Source organism: Malurus melanocephalus, unplaced genomic scaffold (assembly GCF_030028575.1).
Source record: "Malurus melanocephalus ecotype Western Australia unplaced genomic scaffold, MMel_1.1 scaffold_144, whole genome shotgun sequence".
NCBI classification, from domain to species: Eukaryota; Metazoa; Chordata; class Aves; order Passeriformes; family Maluridae; genus Malurus; species Malurus melanocephalus.
The window spans coordinates 527,751-546,586 of NW_026623376.1; the positions used below are offsets into that span (position 1 = coordinate 527,751).

Below are 18,836 nucleotides of genomic sequence, written 5' to 3' on the forward strand. Positions count from 1 at the left end.
TCAACATGAGAAATGAGGAGCTGAGGAAAGGGATCCACGTGGACTCCAGCTGAGCATTTATCAAACCCACAGGGTCCTGGGCAGCCATAGCCAGAGCTATCAGCAGCCTACCCATTGTCATGAGCAACATTTTGACAAAAAYGAATACAGAAAGGCATTTGTCAAGTTAGTTTCCCTTCATGGGTCAAAATCAAGGGTGATTTATAGCGTGTGTCTTGAATGAATTAGGGACAGACACAAGGTGTGGCCCATGAGTTTGTTAAAAGTATGCACTGAAAGGAACCAGAATATTCCACAGCAGATTTCAGCTGATGGAGTCACGCTGATTCACATGACCTGAAGATCTGATACGTGGTTTATACTGTTCAAGGCATGCCCCAAACAAAGTGCAATACTCTGTCAATCCCATCAACCCCAGATCCAGCAAATTCCACTATGAAAAGCAGGGAGGGGAAATCGCTATTTCTACTTCTTTTTTTGCTTAGTTGGCTTCTGTCAACTTTCAAGCAAGCTGGATGAATCTTGGTGGCATGAGAGAGAAGTGAATAGTGATATCTGAATAAGAAATCTGTTTCATTGCATGTCTTTTCTCAGTCCTGGTTAGGAATGGTACCAAGTGATCTTTGCATGTCCAGAGAAGGGCAACAGAACTGGGGAGSGGTCAGGTCTGATGAGGARAGGCTGAGGSAGCTCAGCCTGGAGAAAAAGGAGGTTCAGGGCACCTTCTCACTAYCTACARCTCCCTGGAAGGAGGYTGTGSCCAGCAGGAGCTCAGCYTCTTCTCCCAGGTAACAAGAGGAAAAGAGGAAATAGCCACAAGTTGTGCCAGGGGAGGTTTAGGTTGGATATTAGGAAAAATTTCTTCACCAAAATGGGTATCAAGCCRTGGCACAGGGTGCCCAGGGAAATGGTGGAGCCACCATCCCTGAAGGGATATAAAAGCTGTCTAGAGGCATCACTCAGGGACATGGTTTGGTGGTGGCCATAGCAGTTCTGGGGAAATGGTTGGACTTGATGATCTTAGAGGGCTTTTCCAACCTAAATGATTCTATTGCCCCTTGATTCTAACAATTCAAAGCAAGAGCTGGACCTGGAGAGCACCTGAGGATAATTTGAAGTACAAACACCCTAAAACACGTGCCTGCCCTGTCCTGCCTTGTGCACACGTGAGGGGTTGGGCTCCCTGGGCTGGTGCAGGGCTGGGATCTCCCCACCATGGTCTGGGCATGCAGGAGCACACCCCACCACTGCCCCCCTCATCAGGGTTGCTGTAATTTGCACCACAGTTGTCATTTTGCTCCTCTTTCCAGTCCAACTTTTCCCCATTAATGTAAACCCAGCTGCCTCGCCCTGGAAGTTGTCTCCTAGCAGCAAAGAACAGAAGCTGAAGAATGTTAAAGGGCAACTTGTTTTATCATGCTTTAGCTCTAGATGGGTCTGTGCAGACAGAAGCACAAATTACACCTTAAAACAGTGGTGGCTGGCTTCAAGAAAGAAATTACTGCACCTTTTTCCCCATCTATTCTCATCAGCCAGATTCTCTGCARCTACAAGGGTTACATCCAACCAAATTACCCACGAGGCCAGGGATGGAGGACAGGGCTCCCTGGTGTGTGTTACACGGAGTGGACAGAGGTCAGCCCAGAGGGGAGGAAAATTAAAGTAATGGGCTTTAAAAGTGACATGGATGCACCACAGCCGTGAATGGCTGCTGCTGCTGCATCCAGAGYTTACAAAAGAAACAAAAGAGAAAATTCCGAGAAACACACTGAAACTTCAAATACCTTTGGACATAATTATGGGGTTGAACGGAAGGGGAAGGAGGTGGTCCCTTAGCTTGAATTGGACCATTTTAAGAGCTTTTTTTTAAGAAAAACAAGGCCACCCTGTCCTACACATACAAGTGAAATTAATAATAACATTGTTATCTGATATAAACCTCCAGACCAACTAGAGTAATTGTGGATACAAGATCAGRCCAGTGTTGTGGGAAAGGCAGACCTGTCCTGGATTTTCCCTGTCTGCATCCAGCCTAACCCAATACCTTATTTGGAGCAATTTACGTGCTAAAGAAATTAATACATCGGGTACAACGTGGGCTTGTTTGGGTACAAACACGTCTACAGGCTGCGTGGGCTGCTTCTCATACTTAGAAACTTTATTTTCTCTTCAAGAGCATTAAAGAATTCAGCTTTCACTTCCGGAGACCATTTCCCAGGCGACTTTCTTCCGCTGCCCCGCTCCGGTGAGGAACATCAAGAACCGCTGCAGACCTTTGAAGAAGCAGCCAATAATTTCAACATCCCCTTGGCAAAAACAGCCCCTGCAAGGCAGCCATCCCACCTGACAGCTCCAGAGCGAGGGGTGGGCTGTGCAGGGAGCAGGGGCACAGCTGCATTCACAGCACAACAGCCTTTCCCCAGCCAGGCACTAAATGCAATTAGAGAGAACAGAAAAATCCCAACTGTAAGACATCAAAACAAAACACGTTCAAAGTCTGGAAGCTGAGCGTGGGGCAAGGCTGGGATTGTTTGGAGCTGGCCTCCTTTCTGCTGGCACCCATTGCTCRCAGACACAGAGAGCAGTGCAGTTCAAAAGCTTTTTCTTTTTGTTGTTCTCTGTATCTGTGGGGAGTTTCAGTTTTGAAGTTTAACTGCCTGTTRTTAAAGCCAAGGTATTCTTCCKGCTAAAATGTTGCTCCTTTGCCATATCTAGGGAAAGTTCACTATGCCAGAGCGAAGAGATGCTGCCTGGCACAGCCAAAGTCATTTCTGGGGGAAAGAAAAACCCATTCAGACACCTGGAAGGGAAATCGTGCCTGATTTCACTGACATCACCAGCAAACACATGCAAAGTATCAGAGATGCAAATCCTAATGAAGAATTTATGAAGGCAAAGATGTTAATTAGAGAGACATCCATCTCAAGAAACTCTGACAATGGCACAAAGACAAATTATCCATGTTGGCCTCTGGCAGCGCTCGGCTGCTCCCAGCCAGCTGGTCAGGACATCAGACCAGGGGCTTGTGCATCAGGGAAGGAGCAAAATCAGAGTGTTTGTGCATTCCCAGAGAGGAGATGGCTTTGGCAGCAGTGTGTGGCTGCAAAAACCTCAAACCTTTGCTCGTGAAAGGCCAGTGGTGGCTGGAGTTGATCACCAACCACCTGCTGCTGGTGCCCAGGGGACCCATTTATTATCATTTACCATTCCCATTTATTATCATTCACCATTCCCATTTGTTATCATTTACCCAAGAACATGGGATGTTTATTTTCAGCCTCCAGTGCAAGAGTTTTCCCATTGATTTCCAGCTGGGCAGAGGTTTGGTGGTTGCAGAGGAAGACGGGGAGTGCATGATACATACACAGCACAGCAAGGACCTGGAGCAATGGAGCTGGCACAGCAAAATGCTTTAAAAGAAGAAACAAAATCCCAGCCCTAAGGAAATATGGGGATGAGGGCTAGTGCTGACAACTCATGGGAAGCATTTCTTTCTCTGAGGGCAAATCACTTGGGACATCAAGTGCCAAAGCCCACAGCTAACCTGAAGTGCCAGAAAGGATCTGCTCTAAGGCATGAGGGCTGTGACTCCAGAAGAGCCACTGAAATGTTGGAAGGGAAGGATGGAGAGCCTTTTCTCTGACCTGGTTCTGAGCATCTGCCACACTGCCCCGTGAKCAGCCTGGGGAGGGGAGGAGTGTGCAGCTCAGCCTCCCTGAGGTGCTGAGAGCAGTCCCTGGTGCAGCTGCTCCCATGTCCCTGCACTCACAGCTCCAATAATTCTGCCCTCCAGCCCTGCAGRAAGCCACGCTCTGGCAGATGCCACAGCTCTGTGTGGTTTCTGAGAGCACCAGGGCACGGGACATCCAGCAATGTCCCACCTCTTGTACCTGACATGGATTGTTTCCTTTTGAATCCCTGCAGGAGACCGACTCTATCACGGGTTTCATCTTTGCAGTCATGAGTTATCCAAATCTGTTAAAAAAATAAGGGAATATTTGATCCCCTGAAGGGCAAATTTCCCAATTCACCATATGAAATAAGCTGTAAAGCAGCAACTCCTTTGATTTCTCATTTCCTTTTATTTTTTCCATTGATCTCATCACATTCTCTCATTGTCTCATCTTATAGAGCAAGGCAAAAGGACAGTTAATCTGTTTTCCCTCTGCTCTTCTTAATGTCTTTTTGATTGAAATTCGTGTTAACTCTTAAGAACCCTGATCTCTGAGAATATCCATAAAGCCCCTTCTAGGAAATTCTGCTGCTCTGAAACTTCTTTTTCAAGGCACTGAACTCTGGGGAGCTCTTAGGAATGGGATAGATACTTACATAATCAAAAGAAATGCTGGCTGCTGAGTTTCTCTAAAATTTTCCTGAGGACAGAACATTGCTCTGCCTCTGGGATGAAGAAGGACAGAGGGGAACTTCACAACCATCTTCTCCTTCCAAAGATGAGCTGCTGACACAAAGCCAGCCCCATCCACAATGGGAACAACCTTGGGTGCTGATCCTCTCCTGCAGCATTCGGGCTCCAGAGCACCACTTCAGCCTCCAAATCGCTTTAGCAACAACTGCCTGCCTTTTCAGAAACAGCCAATGCCAGGAGAGGCTGCCAAAGGCCTTTGGAAAGAATCACAAGCCGGACATATTTTTGTCCTCAAGAGTGAAAGCGGCAAAGCCCTGGATTTGGGGGAGACACCTAAGGCAGCTTGCAAAGAGCAGGAACTGCACCACCAGTTTGCCAGTTCCTTGTTCCAGCCCCATCACTGGCCTTGGCATTTACAGACTTTAGCAGCCCTGTCTTGTTCTCTAGCTGATKTCTCATTTAATTTACGCAAAAAAAAAACACTGCTTCTTCACCATATCAGTTCTGCAATGTGCCATCTTTTTGGATTATTAATAARAAAAAAAAMCAAAAAGTTCACTTCTACCTACTCAGGGGTATGACAGGGCAGCAAAGCACAGKGAGAATTTTCTGTGCTGTAGCTATTCTTGATGCAGGCACTGYCAGCACGGCCAAGCAGGGAGGGTTTACCAGGGTGTGACGAGGAGGGGGATGCTGCAGTGGTCCCTGCTGGTCCCTTGCTGGTCTCTCTGTGATGTTCTGCAAGCCTGGCCAAACCACCCTGCTCCTGGGGGCTGATGAACTCCAGAATATTTGCTGGCAAAGTGGGCTGGGAAGAGCTTGGCCCAGCCTCTTTGYAGCCCACCCAGACCACACATGAGGAAGAGATGGGTGGCAAGAAGTGTCACACTTGAACAGGTAAGCAGGTGGAAAAGCTGAGAAAAGTGGTCAAACCCAGCCTGAGGGGGGTTCAGAGCAATGAGGCTCCTCACCAAGCCCTGACTGGTTACTCCATTGCCAGGAGAAGTTCACAGCTTGGCTCCAGCAGTGGAATGTCTCTTCCAGAAATGCTGGTTGGTTTGTTTGCAGAATGAACTGATTTTCTTAGGAACACCATGCATAACAAATACCTCCCTCTTCCCACTCCCCAAGTGCTATGGTAATTAAGCTTTTATTTGAGTAGATAAAATAATTAACATATTTATTACTCAGAAGAAAAAGATCTTTTTTTGATTGATTGCAGCCTACCAACGTTCCATCAAATATTCAAAGTCTGCATTGTTAAGCCATTCGTTTTATTTATTTTTAAAGACACTACATATGTTTTCTATCCCAAGGGGAGGAAAAAAATCAGCATTTGAAAAATTCCCATCATTACTAACACACAGCTCAGCAGAAAACAAACCCAGATAGGGAGCACCCTTCCTATCTGCTGGAGAGTGGGCTTCATTAAGCTTGCAAGGGATTTTTGCACATTACAGAAAGCACTGGGGGGCTGGAAGAAACCCTGCAGAGCCTCATGGGCACCTACAGATGCTGTGGCTTGGTGCCCAAGCCAGGCTCAGTGTGTTGCAGTGCTTGGTGCCATCCTTGCATGCACCCACCTCCAGCAGCACCCTGGGCATTGCTGCACATCACACGGGAGATGCTGTGAGATTATTTACCCCCATACCTAACTGCTGTATTATGACTGTTTTTGACCATTTTTATCTTGGTGCTGAGCAGTTTTGTTGCTKTAGTTACTCTGTGGGCAAAGGTGAACAGCTCCAAGTCACAGGGAGCAAGCTGAAAAAGAAAYCTCTCAAAAGCTACCAAGAAGACCTTCAAGTGCTGTGCCCACACATCCACAGAGTTCTGGGTGGTGGGTTTTCTGGAAATATGAAAACACAAGCAAAAAAAAAATAATAATAAACAACATGCCAGGAGCCACCAGAGAGAACAACCATAGAATACATCAAGGTAATTGTCTTACTGGGGGAGTATCTCCCATTCTCGGTCATTTCCTCGTGTGTGGGGTCCCAGGGCAGCTTCGTGCCTGGATGCCACCAGCTGGGTCATGGAAAAGCATCAGGTGCAGCACAAATCTGGACCTGACCCCTGCATGGCTCTGCCTCTGCAATTTTGTGTGTATCAAGCATTTCATGTCTCCATCTTTTTGCTTTGAAAGCCCTCCAAAAAGACAGCAGGACAGACCCACACTCCAGGGATTTTGCAAAAGGCTCAAAGAGCTGCAAATATGTCCCTGACACCAGACCTGGGGCCACAGGGCTGTCACTGCTGCAGTGGCCATCAGCCTCCAGGCACTACAGCTCCCATCCAGAGTGCCAGCGGGGCACACAGGCTCTGCAGCTCATGGTAAATAGCCCTACACTCCAATCAATGCTGTTCTCTCCCCACAATCTTGGTTTCCTTGTATTGAGCCCCACATAATGATTCCAGTGTGGACACACCAGCAGGTTCCTGCTCACCAGCTCTCCTAAGGGACTCTCGTCCCATGGAACCAGTGCTGGAAACGGATGTGCTGAAGCATGCTTCTGTCATTCCTGGAAATGTTTGAAATTATGCCCAGTTCTAAAAASCTGCTGGAAGGGGAAGTTTTGGGAATGGGTTTTTTCATGCCTGAACATTTGTGGATCTTGCTGTCACGGCTCCCCACCTCAGCAAGTGCTTACCTAGGACTGGATTAGAAGCTATTCAGGTGCTGATCTCATTTGGTTTTATCGTCTTGCAAAAACAAAACACCTTGTGGCTCAGTTTTCCACATTTCCTGTGCTTTTGAATATGGATGGCTTGGCAGCAGAKCCACTCCTTTTGAGAGAAATGGCATTGACAGCACAGAGAGAGGCTCCCTGTACTTCATTAATACAGTGAAACCCCATTCTACCCCTAAAGCCTTCCATTGGAAAAGCTGGCACCCACAGATGACCCAAAACTACCCCACACAAACAGAGAGGTGATCAGCAGATCAGGATGGAATGATGTGTTTCCAATCCTGGGGCAATAAGAAGGATTTTCCATCCAATTGCTGTTGTGTTCTCCAATTCTGTGATGTTCCAATTGCCCACCAGGGCACCAACACCATATCCTCACCTCCATTCTCTCGGTCTGACATCAAAAATTAAAAAAACAATTGGGAAAGGGAAAACACAAACAAGGATGGGGCTGATGCCATCCCTATCCTTGTCCCAAGCATCTCTCATCCCATACAACACCATGGAGGCTTCTCAAGGCCAGCACTACCAGGAATGTGAGTGAGTCAGATCAAACAAATTCCTTTTCTTACCTTCACCTTTTTCCCTCTACATTTGAGCAAGCACCAGGATGGATGGTAAAGAAAGCCACCCAACTCGTTGTGTGATTAAGCACAAAATAAATACCTATATCCACAGCTGAAATGCCTTTTAAGAAAATTGTATAAAGTGCAAACCCTGCTTGCACATAAAAAGCAGTGGTAAGTTGGAGCACGCAAGGAAATGAGTCAGTGGGAAATTAAACACAAGTTACTATTTCCTCAGTGTAAAAAGGCACAGTTGGGATTAATCCTTTTGTGCATGTCTAGAGGTGACTCTCAAATCACCTACACAAAGAGCCAGTTCTCCCTTTTGCCATGTTATTGCAGCCCTTTTTAATGATTCATGATGAAGAGCTTCAAAGAGCTCCAAGCCATGACAACAGTCCCAGATCCGACCCCTCGTTCTCATCTCAACAAAAAACCCTCCTTGGTGAATAATTTAGGTTTAGGAAGAGAGCTGCCTTAAAACCATTCCCAAGGGAAGAAGCAGTGTCTAGAATTTAATCTGATTATGGAAATAAAAATAAAAAGAAAATATCAAAAGAACACAGCGACTGCAACAACAATACAAGCCTTATTTTGCAGAATTCACCCGTTGTGAAACTCCACAGAAGGGAACACAGCTGTTTTCCCTGAAATATGTTTCATGTTTCCAGAGACCAAAGATGAAATCCAAAGCTTTGCCTTTCAACTTACGATAGACAAATACATGCAAGGATGACACAACTACTGTTCAGGGCTATTGAGGAAAGAAAAAGGTCATTTAGAGCCAGAGGTGAAAACACAGGCTTGACCACAGGCTGTAGCACATCCTCCACTAAGTTCAGCACGGCGGGAGCAGGCTTGCAACAGCCTCCCAAAATCTGAGGCAATTCACCCCTGGCTTCAAACTTGGAACCAAGTTTTATATTTCCTCTGTTGCAATAGCTGAATGTGTAGAATGGCTACAACACCAGAAAGGCATAAAAAAGGAATTGCAGGACCCAGGAAAAGAAAGTCACGCAAAACGTGCATCACATCTGTGCACCTCCACCTTCGTGCTGAAGTTTYTAATGAGCATTTAAGTCTAATTCCTCCCCCAAATTCCTGGCATGATATGCAGGGATTTTGTCACGTCACTTCAAATGTTTAATCTTCTCCTTGACGGGCTGATAGGGATATTCTTAGACATTAAACTCAGATGAGCCATTCACAGTTTGCCTCAACAGCARTAAGCAGCTTCAGTTTCATGGCCATTTTACAAAGGTTTCTCACCATGACGAGCATCTTCATCTTCCCTTTATGAAACACTGGATATTTTGAAGGAAAGCTAATCCAAATCATAGATTGCCCTGTGCTTGAAATAACCAGCATATCCAAAGCCAGCTGAATAGTGAAATATTTCTAAAAATGGTGATGACTGTAATAGCGTATATCCTGGTCCCTGGGATGCAGAAGGGTACCTAAGGCACGCTGTCTGTGTTCTGGCTTCAGAAGTTTTGTACATTCACAGCAGGAGGAAAAGCCTCACCTGAGGTCGGGTCAGGGCATGGACCGACCCAATCTTGTTTGAGCATGAAGACACAAATGTCCTTGCCCTGGCAGATTCAACAGCCCTTCTGGAGCCCTCCCATTTTCCCCCCAATGCTATTTATTTTGGGAGTGAACTGCCCCATTCCAGCAGCTCCCCCTTCAAAGGGCAGCAAGCATTTGGGGGTTGGAGGTCCCATTTAGTTCACTAAATATTTTGCTCCAGCTCAGCTACATGTTGTGCCCAGCAATGAATGATTTCTGCTTCCAGGTGGCCAAAAATCGGTGAGGATTTCACTTCGAAGGGTAGTCCCTTTGCTAAAACTGTCCTTTCTTATTTAGGAGCAGACAACCACTCATCCACGCACTCCATGTTGCAAATCACCCTCCCGGGGTGGCAAATCACCTCTGGTTCCACTTTTCCTCAGAGGCAAAGCCAGGCTTCAGACTTGGTTTTCTGGAGAGCCTTATGCTGGGGCAGGGAGCTGAAAAGATCCCATGGGATGAAATGAGAGCCCTTTCAGCATCAACCATGCCCCTTTAATCAGCCAGACAGAGCAGGTGACATGCTCCGTGCACAGGTACAGTGATGCTCCCCTGGGGCACAAGGCTCTGAGCATCCCATCTGCAGAGCCAGGGACAACAGCAGGACCTTGGTGACTGTGCCTGCTCTCAAACACTCCTTTTGTGCAGAGCAAAGCCCAGGCCCTGATCAATTACACTGCAGTTGGGTGGCTTTGTGAGGGCTGAAAGGGATGCTTCAATCGCTTGCCTTGTGCTCACCAAAATGCGTTTGCTGGGCATGGCAGATCTGCTGGAGACACCCCAGACACACGAGCACCAGTGCATGCTGAGCAACTCAGCACATGCTTGCACAAAGAAATAGTTCTGAATTCTCAGGGTTTCTTCTGGGGTAGATCACGGTGAAATCCATATATATTCCTTTTTCCTCAAATCCTTTGCTAAAACTCTCTCATCTTCTGTTACTGTCATTTCAAGACAGAGCAGGTGTCAGAGACAGCTGTCCGTGGCCACTAAAATCTGTCACACCAGGCAAGAGGCACCTTTGAGCTCTCAGAAATCATTACTGTCAAAGATAGCACTTGGCATAAAGACACKGAACTGCTCGGGAGTGAAGTGAGAGCACTGTATGTGTACACACATCTCAAACACATTCATTTCTACATGAAAATTGGAGCTAAAGCAGCAGTTTGCTTAGTCCGTACTTAATAAAATTGGCTTTTTTAGCATGAGAAGARTCACACAAGAAGATGGGATTCACTTTTGGAAAGCACAAGAATTTCCTTTAATTTTTCTCSAGCCTGTACATGAGTTTCCCTGGTTTGGGGAAAGTTCAAATTGCCRTCAGCTAAAGCTGCACCCAAATTCTTATTAGCAGAGGGGGAGGGAAAAGGGTTTTGCCTTACCACAAGTCTCCCTGAGGCTGTTCATGCACACAGTGCGGAGAAAGCTGCAAGGAGGGAATTACCCTAAGATGCAGCAGTGAAGGATTACGGCTCTGGATGTGGATGCTTTTCAGCCAATTCTCCCCTGCACCCAACGAGCATCTTCACCACCATCTGATAGCAATTCTGAAATAAGCCTTTTGTACTTTCCTTGGGTTTTTTTTTTGTTTGTTTCTTTCTTTCTTTCCTTTTTTCTGTGAAAGAAACTGGAATTTATTTGAAAGATTTGAACTGAGACCTGCCGTACCTCAGCTGTCTGTTTTTACCCCAGGCTCTGGRACAAACCTCTCTCTTGAGTCCTGTTGCCATCTAATAACACAGCCCACAAACCATTCCTAGCGGGGTGCAGTGCGAGCCACCGGAGCTGRTTTAGATCTGCGCACAACAAAAACCATACCACACCTTCCCCCTCCACCCCATCGCACCAGCAGCARCCCCGCAACCCCAAAACAGGTTTTTCACCCCCAAAGCTCGGTGCCACGTCAGCCAGCCGGCCCGTGGCAGTCAGGGCAGCGCAGGCAGGCTGTTCCCGGCGTGTCGGCACGTTCCGCAGGGAGCCGGGGCCAGGACACGGCAGCGGGGACGTGCAGCCCGTGTGAGATGGGGCTGTGCTCGCACTCTGCCAGCAGCCGGGCCGGGAGCGCGGCGGGGCGGCGCTGCCAACGGAGCCGGCAGAGACCGAGCCYTGGGCGAAACTTCAAATGCGGGGAGAGCTGGGAGAGCGTGGAGAGCCTTCCCCAGCGCTGCCCGAGCTGGCAGGGCGGCTGGTTTAGGGTCTGAGAGCGGGGATGGATGGGTGTGCGAGCGGGCAGCGCGGGCAGCGTGCGCTGGGAGAGCGTTCGGATGAAGCGGGGACCCGCAGGGGCTGCRGCGGGTTTGGGATACACTGCGGAGGAGGAGGGGGTTAGACCCCACTCTGATCGCCACCCGTTTCATTTAGACACAATCGCAATCTGGATTTAAAGATGCTCTTTTAGCTGCTTCTGAAATCAGAAACAAACTCTGCAAATGAGAGGGAACATGTATTTACATCCATGAAGTTCCTGCGTGTTGCTACCCGGTTCTTCATGGAGCAGAATGTTGTTCTATTAAAGTGTTCATTAAAGCAACCCTAAACCGATCTTGTTTCCTGAAGCGTTCCTAATGCACCTAATAACGCTTTTAGGAATCTTTTTTCCCCATTTGATTCACTATACTTTCCTTTAGATTTAGAAGTCTGCTAAAGCTAGAAAAATTAATATTGAAGTCAATCTGTGACAAAAGGTGTCACCCCTTMCCGGGTGAGAATTCTCCAAATCTTATTTCCAAGGTGCCTGGGAATTTCCGCGGAGCACGGGCATCCCTGGAGCGCTCACAAGAGGATGGCTTTCCGTCTAACAGCCCCATTCATACAAACACACATCACCCTCCCCRGCAAACCTCCTCCGATGGGGACGGTCCCAGCTCGGGCAGGGGCAGAAGCAGCCGCCCCATCGCCTGCGCTCCCTCCGGGATGTTCGGGGCGGGGATGGGGGATGTTCCCCCCGGGGTGCCGGTCCCCCCCCTCCCCGCCGGGGCTGAGGAAGCGGAGGGAGCCGTGGAGTTGCTCTGCATATTAATGAGCCGGGAGCGAGGGCAGCGGAGCCGCTTTAAAGGAGGAGAAGGGAAGGCAGCGGCAGAGCGCAGGCAGCGCCGGGAGCCGCTCCGCCGGGAGCCGCTCCGCCGGTGACCCAGCCCCGGACAGGGATCGGGGGACGGACCCCAAACGAGAGAACACCTCAAACACCTCGGCGTCTCCTTGGGTACCTGCTGTTCACCATGAAGCTCCTGACAGCAGCTCTGCTCCTGCTCATCATCGCCATGTGCTTAGCCAGCGCGGAAGGTAAAGTGGTTTATTCTGCTTATCCCCGTGTAAATCTCTTTTCCAGTAATTTGTGTTTGTGTCTTGATAGCCCTGGCTTGGGTTGAGCTATCCCCCCTGCACGGTGGAAAGRTGCGGTGTGTGGAATCTGTGAGTAAGGGAGCTGCGGGTTATTTAAAGGTGAATTAGGGGTAAAATGCACGGGATAAAGTTGTGTCTTCATTCGGGTCTTCACTGCAAGGCAAAGAGCTCTCAATGGGGCAGGTCATGCCATGCTCATTATTCAGGAACAGAACTCAAATATCTCCTTTGGAACTGAGGGTGGTTTTCAGGAGGGAAAATAGAGCAGAGCTGGATGTGAGTGGTGGCACAGTCTGTGTTTTCTGCTGTGCACAAAAATGATGGTTAAAAAATTCTCAGCTTTTGTCTGGTTACCACTGCACCACAGCAACCACGCAAGGAGAAATGACTCAAAGTCCTACAAAGTCCAAGTGAGACACGAGTGAATGAGAAAGTAGCCCAGACATGCACTTGCTTGCTGAGCTTAAAGCAAATTCTGACTCTTYCATTTCCTTTTGTTAAATACAATTATATTTAACTGCAGCAGGTGCACTTTAAAAAACCCTGCTATTTACAAAATCCCAGAACGTATGTAGTCCTCTAAAAAATATTTCCCAGAGAGTCAATACCTTYTTCTTGGATATACCAAAGAAAAAAATTAATCTCTTTTTAAGCTCAACAGTATTAGAAAATTCATCTTTTCACACCGAGGCTTGAAAAAGCAAACTGAAGTTTTSCTGGATGCTGGAGGGGAAGGGACGTTTGGTATGCAGGAGGCTTTGCAGGCGCATGAGAAAATGCTTTCTCTTGTAGGCGTGAAGTGCAAATGTTCAAGAAAAGGTCCTAAAATAAGATTCTCTAATGTACGGAAGCTTGAAGTAAAACCAAGGTACCCATTTTGCGTGGAAGAGATGATTATGTAAGTYTTCCTTTATTAATTGCTTTCTGTTTCCCTGTCAGCTGAACTGCTTTACCTTATCTGGAGGTTCCTTCTTTGTTCTTTGTTTTGCTCATGCCCTGGCATGCTAATTCCTGGGAATAGTTATTTGCTGTATCAGATGAAAAAATAGTGCAACTCTGACCAAAACCCCAAGTATCATTTTGTGACACAATTTTTCTTAAATTAAGTATTTCCAGTAAAAAGATATTCATTCATTCAAGTGAGAATAGGGCCAAATTCTACTCCAAGCTGCCTGCTGCAAAATTCAGAAATATTTCCTCAAGTTATTCTGAGTATGCAGAATAAACACGAGTAGAGTTTGGTCCGTGGTGGTTTCTGTGAGGAAGTGTTACCCCAATCTGCATTGTACCACAGCAATCCCCTTCCCCTAATGGGGTTACTCAGCATATAAGAAAATGCTTTCCTCCCAGTCTCCCTGCAAGTCGGGATCAAAGCTGCCGTGAAATCTCAAACTGATGTAGTGGTTAACCATGCTGAGGCAGGTACTGGGATTTTTGACATGACTGGCTAAAAAAAGAGGGCTTTTKTAGATATTCARTAGKGGTAGGTTTGGGGTKTTTYCTGTYTTGTTTTGGATATCCTAAGAKTCCCCCAACAAAGCACCATCCAACYACAATGTGCAGCTGSAGAAGAACCAGAAGGGCAGATTGTCCAAAAAGACTGCACCGAGCCCCTCTGCCACCTAAGAGGGGGGAAAAGGTCCCAAGATCAGCCATGCACCCAGGACACCCCGGACTGATGTGATCCAGCATTGTGCTGCCCTGGAACCTTTGCCTTTCACCGACAGCAGGATGTGTGCAGGCTGCACAGCACCAGCAGCACCTTGCAGTGCCCACGGGGACAAACCCTGCCCATCCGACTGGCACAGACCAGGAGATCACACAGACTGCCCAGATGGACCTGGCTGCCACTCCTCAGCACAGGGCTTGTGGAGGAGACATGGAGATTCAAGTTCTGTCTGGCTTCTTTCAGAGCTGGAGCAGCATCACTGTGAGCAATGCTGAGCTCAGGGAACATCAGTCCCACCTCTTTGAAGCCCAAACCAGCTGATGGTGACCTGAAGAGAAACATTTTTGCATAGCATCCCTGTCTGAATAAGCTCCTCGCAGTTTTACTCTGTTTGCTTTGACTCTTCAGTAGCCAAATGATGTCGTGGAGGGACTCAGCCTCTTCTCATCCAGTTATTTACCCAAAAGCAGATGGTGATGAGGGGGTATGAAACAAATCTCAYTAATGCAACACTTCCAATCAGAAAGCTGGGAAAGCTGGGATGCCATGTAGGAGAGGCTGCTTTCCCAGCCCCACAGGGCAGACATCAAGCAATGCTCTCCAAGGCTGAGGGCTGTCCAGGGTTTGAGGCAGTGGCGGTGACAGAACTGTCCCATYGCTGTCCCTTCAGTGTGGGTGAACCCTGTCATTGCTGCCTTTCCAGCTACCCCAGTGCAGCCTGCACTCAGCACTGAACACACTGAAATTAATATTCTGGGAACCAATTGATCTGGGAGTCTCTGGGCATGGCACAGCGGAGCTAAATTCCTGCAACTGAGCTTTTGTTGCTGCAGTGATCATCTCAAATGTGTTGTCGAAGCTGTGTCCCCTTCTGCCCTCCTTAAAAGCTCTCATATAGCAGAAATATGATCTGAATTATGTTGGACAGAGAACCAGTAGGTATTGGGGGTGTATTTAAGGGAGGTTTTGGCCATAAACCCCCCAGAAGAGCTGTGCCACAGGGTAAGAGACAGTTAAACTGAGTCCTCAGCCTAGTCAAAACCTATCAAGATTCATGGTACATCTTGCAGCAGTAATTGTGAGTGTATCTGTCTCTTGGAATGAGGGAAAACAGCACAAAATAGGAGGGAAGTTTAACTCTTTCTACCTGAAATGTTCCAAAACATCTCCATCCATGAATTCCACCATCCCAGAGAGTGGGGATGTATCAGGGGGAAGGAGCTGATGGGAAATAGGATCCCAGGGGTGCCTTTGTCAGGGGGCAGTCAAGGCAGATGGCAGTCCCCACACCAGATGGGATGAAAGCACCAGAGCCAGGATCCTTGTGGCCGTGCAGACAGRTTATCTGTAGGGAGAGGTGCAGCCCCACCATCCCTGCAGATGAGATGTGTAGGGACATGGGATGCTGGGGTCACAGACTGACCCGGGGTGCTCATCCCAGCTCTGGAATGGACATGCTGGGGAGGATTTTGGCACAGGGACACTCAGATGCCRGGGGAAGGCTCCAGACACCAAACCCTGGGCAGCTGAGGGACAAATCCCACTGGGGCAATCTTTCTGGAGGTGTAAGTTCTGGTGCTTCATCCCTTCTCCATCTTTCAACCTCTTCTTGCAGCCCACCCAGGCAGCCCCTCACTTRGGGATAAGCTCCCACAGCACCTCTTAGGCACATTCCCTTATATTTGTCAGTCCAAAAGCAGGTCCAGGTCAGCAGAGAGTGCCCAAAAATGCTGCCACCCAACCCTGTGCCTCTCAGGGATTGTCTGAGAATTGCTGGAGCTGCCTTGGGAAYGTTGCTCCAAATGCTCTCCATCCTCCAGAAGCAAAGCAGAAAACCTACATGAGATGTCAAAGCAATGCATCTCAGCCTGAGGAAAGAGCCAGTTCAGCTGAGAGACAAACCAGGGTCTCTTCCTGCTCAGACTGCAGGCTCTGGTAAATCCAGAGTGTCCTTCACTGCTTCTGCTGCAAATGTAGGGCTTAGTGCTTTTCAGAGCTGTTCCTGCTCCTCTCCTCCTGCAATTCAGCTTGTCCATCACTTTCTGGAAATGCCCTCTATGTTCTGTCAGAAGAGAAACCCAAGCCAAGGTCTGGATCAGCCAATGCAGACGGCACAGCTGAGGTGGCTGCTGCGTGGAGAAACTTTGCTCTGAATTAAAATCCCTTAAAATTTGCACCTCTCCCATCCTAAATAACAGGAAAACTCTCCTCATGCACAAACTGCTCTCAGAGGGGATGGCTGAGAACACCCTTGGAACAGAATTAATCCACAGTTTTTAGCAGTGACCCTTTCTGATGCCTGCAGCCATCAAGGTTCCTGAACTTCTTTCCCGTGCATTGGGGAAAAATCCACATCCTCCCAGAAAACAACCTGGAAGTTACACCTTAACTTTTYGTGATCTTATCTGGAGATGGAACAGGAAAGGGGAGCAGGGAGGAAGGTTAATTGAATAGAAAGATCTATCTGAACACCTTGTAAAACCTTGAAATTGGAATCATGGTGAGACCCTCAGTTCAGTTCGTGCTGGCAGCACGTTTTAATTTGTGAGGCACCAGGAGAGTGAGCTGGGAAAGTCTGCAAAGCATTTTGTATTCCTGTCTCAACCACACCATAAAAGAAGCCCTTCAGTATACACAGGTATTTCTGGTTTTCTGCCATCATTATACTCATGTCTCAAGCAGCATTTAATTAATTCCATTGTAGGATTTTAGTTAAACCAATAACTGTTATGGATGGTATTTCCAGAAAATTATTAATTCTAATACAAATTGTTGCTGTATGTTTGGTTGGTTTTTGGTTGTTGTCTGGGTTTTTTCTTTTAATCACAAAATTAACAAGGGAACCAGTAAACTGCTTGATTTTGAGCCCCAAAAGTGGGGCAGTCTTGATGTTTCTGGAAAGCCACCCAGCTCTGTGTCCCTCATGTCACCTCAGTCGTGGCTGATCAACTGAGGCAGCCTCTCTGAGCCCTCCAGGAGGGAACCTCAAATGGCAAAAAGACTTTTGCCATGTTTTATCTCCCAGAATGCTTGGTCCTGACAAYAAGGGCACACCGAGCTGGCGAGGGGAGCAGGATCAGGCTGGGACCAGAGGAGGATGGAGCCCCCAGGGCTGATGCTGAGGCTCAGAGCTTGGCTCTTGGGCACACAAGCACTCTACCATGTGCAAGTATTTAAAAGATTACAGAATCAAAGAAAAAAAAAGATTAAAATAATCAATGAAGCAGWTCTGATAATTTCTCTTGGATGGAGTAAAAGGGAATTGTCTCCTAATTAAATTACGTATTAGGTTCACAAGACATATCTAACAGATAGGCGGAGCAAAGCACTGATTAAAGCTGGTGCTATGGCTTCACCTGGTACACCCTCAATGCCTGCACTGAGGGAGAACAGCTGCACTGCTATCATCCCAGTAAACTCAAAATAGCTGCACTGATATCATCCCAGGAAACTCAAAATAGCTGGCCTGAGGCACAGAGCATGAGAACCCTCACTCTGTCCCCTGAGGGAGATTTCCCCCAGCCCATTCCAGCACGGAGCAGAGCAGGAKCAGGGCTGGGTGCTCCTGTGCCCCCTGACCTGTCCCTTTTCCTTGCAGTGTGACRCTGTGGACACGGGTGAGGGGGGAGCAGCAGCACTGCCTCAACCCCAAACGCCAGAACACCATCAGGCTGCTCAAGTGGTACCGGGTATGGAAGGAGAAAGGCAGGTAAGTGCCAGTGCCATCAATGGCTGAGCATCTTGGAGGCAAGTCAGGCAACCAGCAGCACTCAGACACAGGAAAAACAGGAAAATGCACACGCTTGCAAATGCTCCACGGAGCATAGAGGATGTATTTCGTTACCAAAATTACAATTTTAAATGGGTGYTCTTGATATTAATTCTTCCCTGCCACATGCAATCCTCGCTTCTATTTTGGCATTAGGCAGTTCTGACTATAAATAGTAATTATTTTTGGTTAAAATATTCATCAGCTGACGTTCTCAGTTATTTACATACACTCACCTCCCTTCTATGGGTAAAAATCCAAGAAAGAAGCTAAGCTGCTTTCACACAGTCACGAGAAAAGCAGTCAGGAGAGATGGGAAGAGGGAGCCCTGTCGCACACTTCAATCACACCACCTCAGCATCATCAATACTTGATGACGTGGGGATTTGCCAATTTTAACTAGTGCATCATTCCCAGAAAAATGGTAATTTTCTGGTAAAATCTCTGACAACTTYTCCCTTGTAAAGAGGGTTGGGTTTTTTCCTAAGTCATAGACAGAAGACAGAGAGCAAAACATGAATTTTTGATGGCTGTCTGTAATTAAGAGGAGTTGCCCAACTCTTGCCACCGCTCCAACACAGCCAAGAGAGAGCCCCCACACTCAGCACAGATTCACCAAACCCTCATCCTCCTCATCTGGTGGGGAATTGCCCCCCAAAACGGAACTCGAGTGACTCCAGGGAGCAGCAGGCTCCTCTCTCTGCAGGTCCAAGGATGCAGAGATCCCCAGCACAGCCCCAGGGGTGCCTCAGGCGATGCCAGGGCACAGCAAGCCCCTGGCCATCTCCCCAAATTCCTGCCAGCTCCCTGCGTCTGCTTCACAAACAGAGCACGTGGGGAAGCCCTGGCTATTGCATAACCACAT

At 47.8% G+C, this 18,836-nt stretch overlaps 1 protein-coding gene across 1 annotated transcript in view; it reads left to right on the forward strand.

Annotated features, from left to right (window-relative positions):
- The first annotated feature begins 12,164 nt into the window (after window positions 1-12,164).
- CXCL14 (C-X-C motif chemokine ligand 14) overlaps window positions 12,165-18,836 on the forward strand; it is an 8,456-nt gene continuing 1,784 nt past the window's right edge. The window contains exons 1-3 of the mRNA XM_057371307.1: window positions 12,165-12,473; window positions 13,326-13,431; window positions 17,801-17,911. Coding sequence (XP_057227290.1) covers window positions 12,410-12,473; window positions 13,326-13,431; window positions 17,801-17,911 — 281 coding nt within the window. The 5' untranslated portion in view covers window positions 12,165-12,409. The remainder of the gene's footprint in view (window positions 12,474-13,325; window positions 13,432-17,800; window positions 17,912-18,836) is intronic.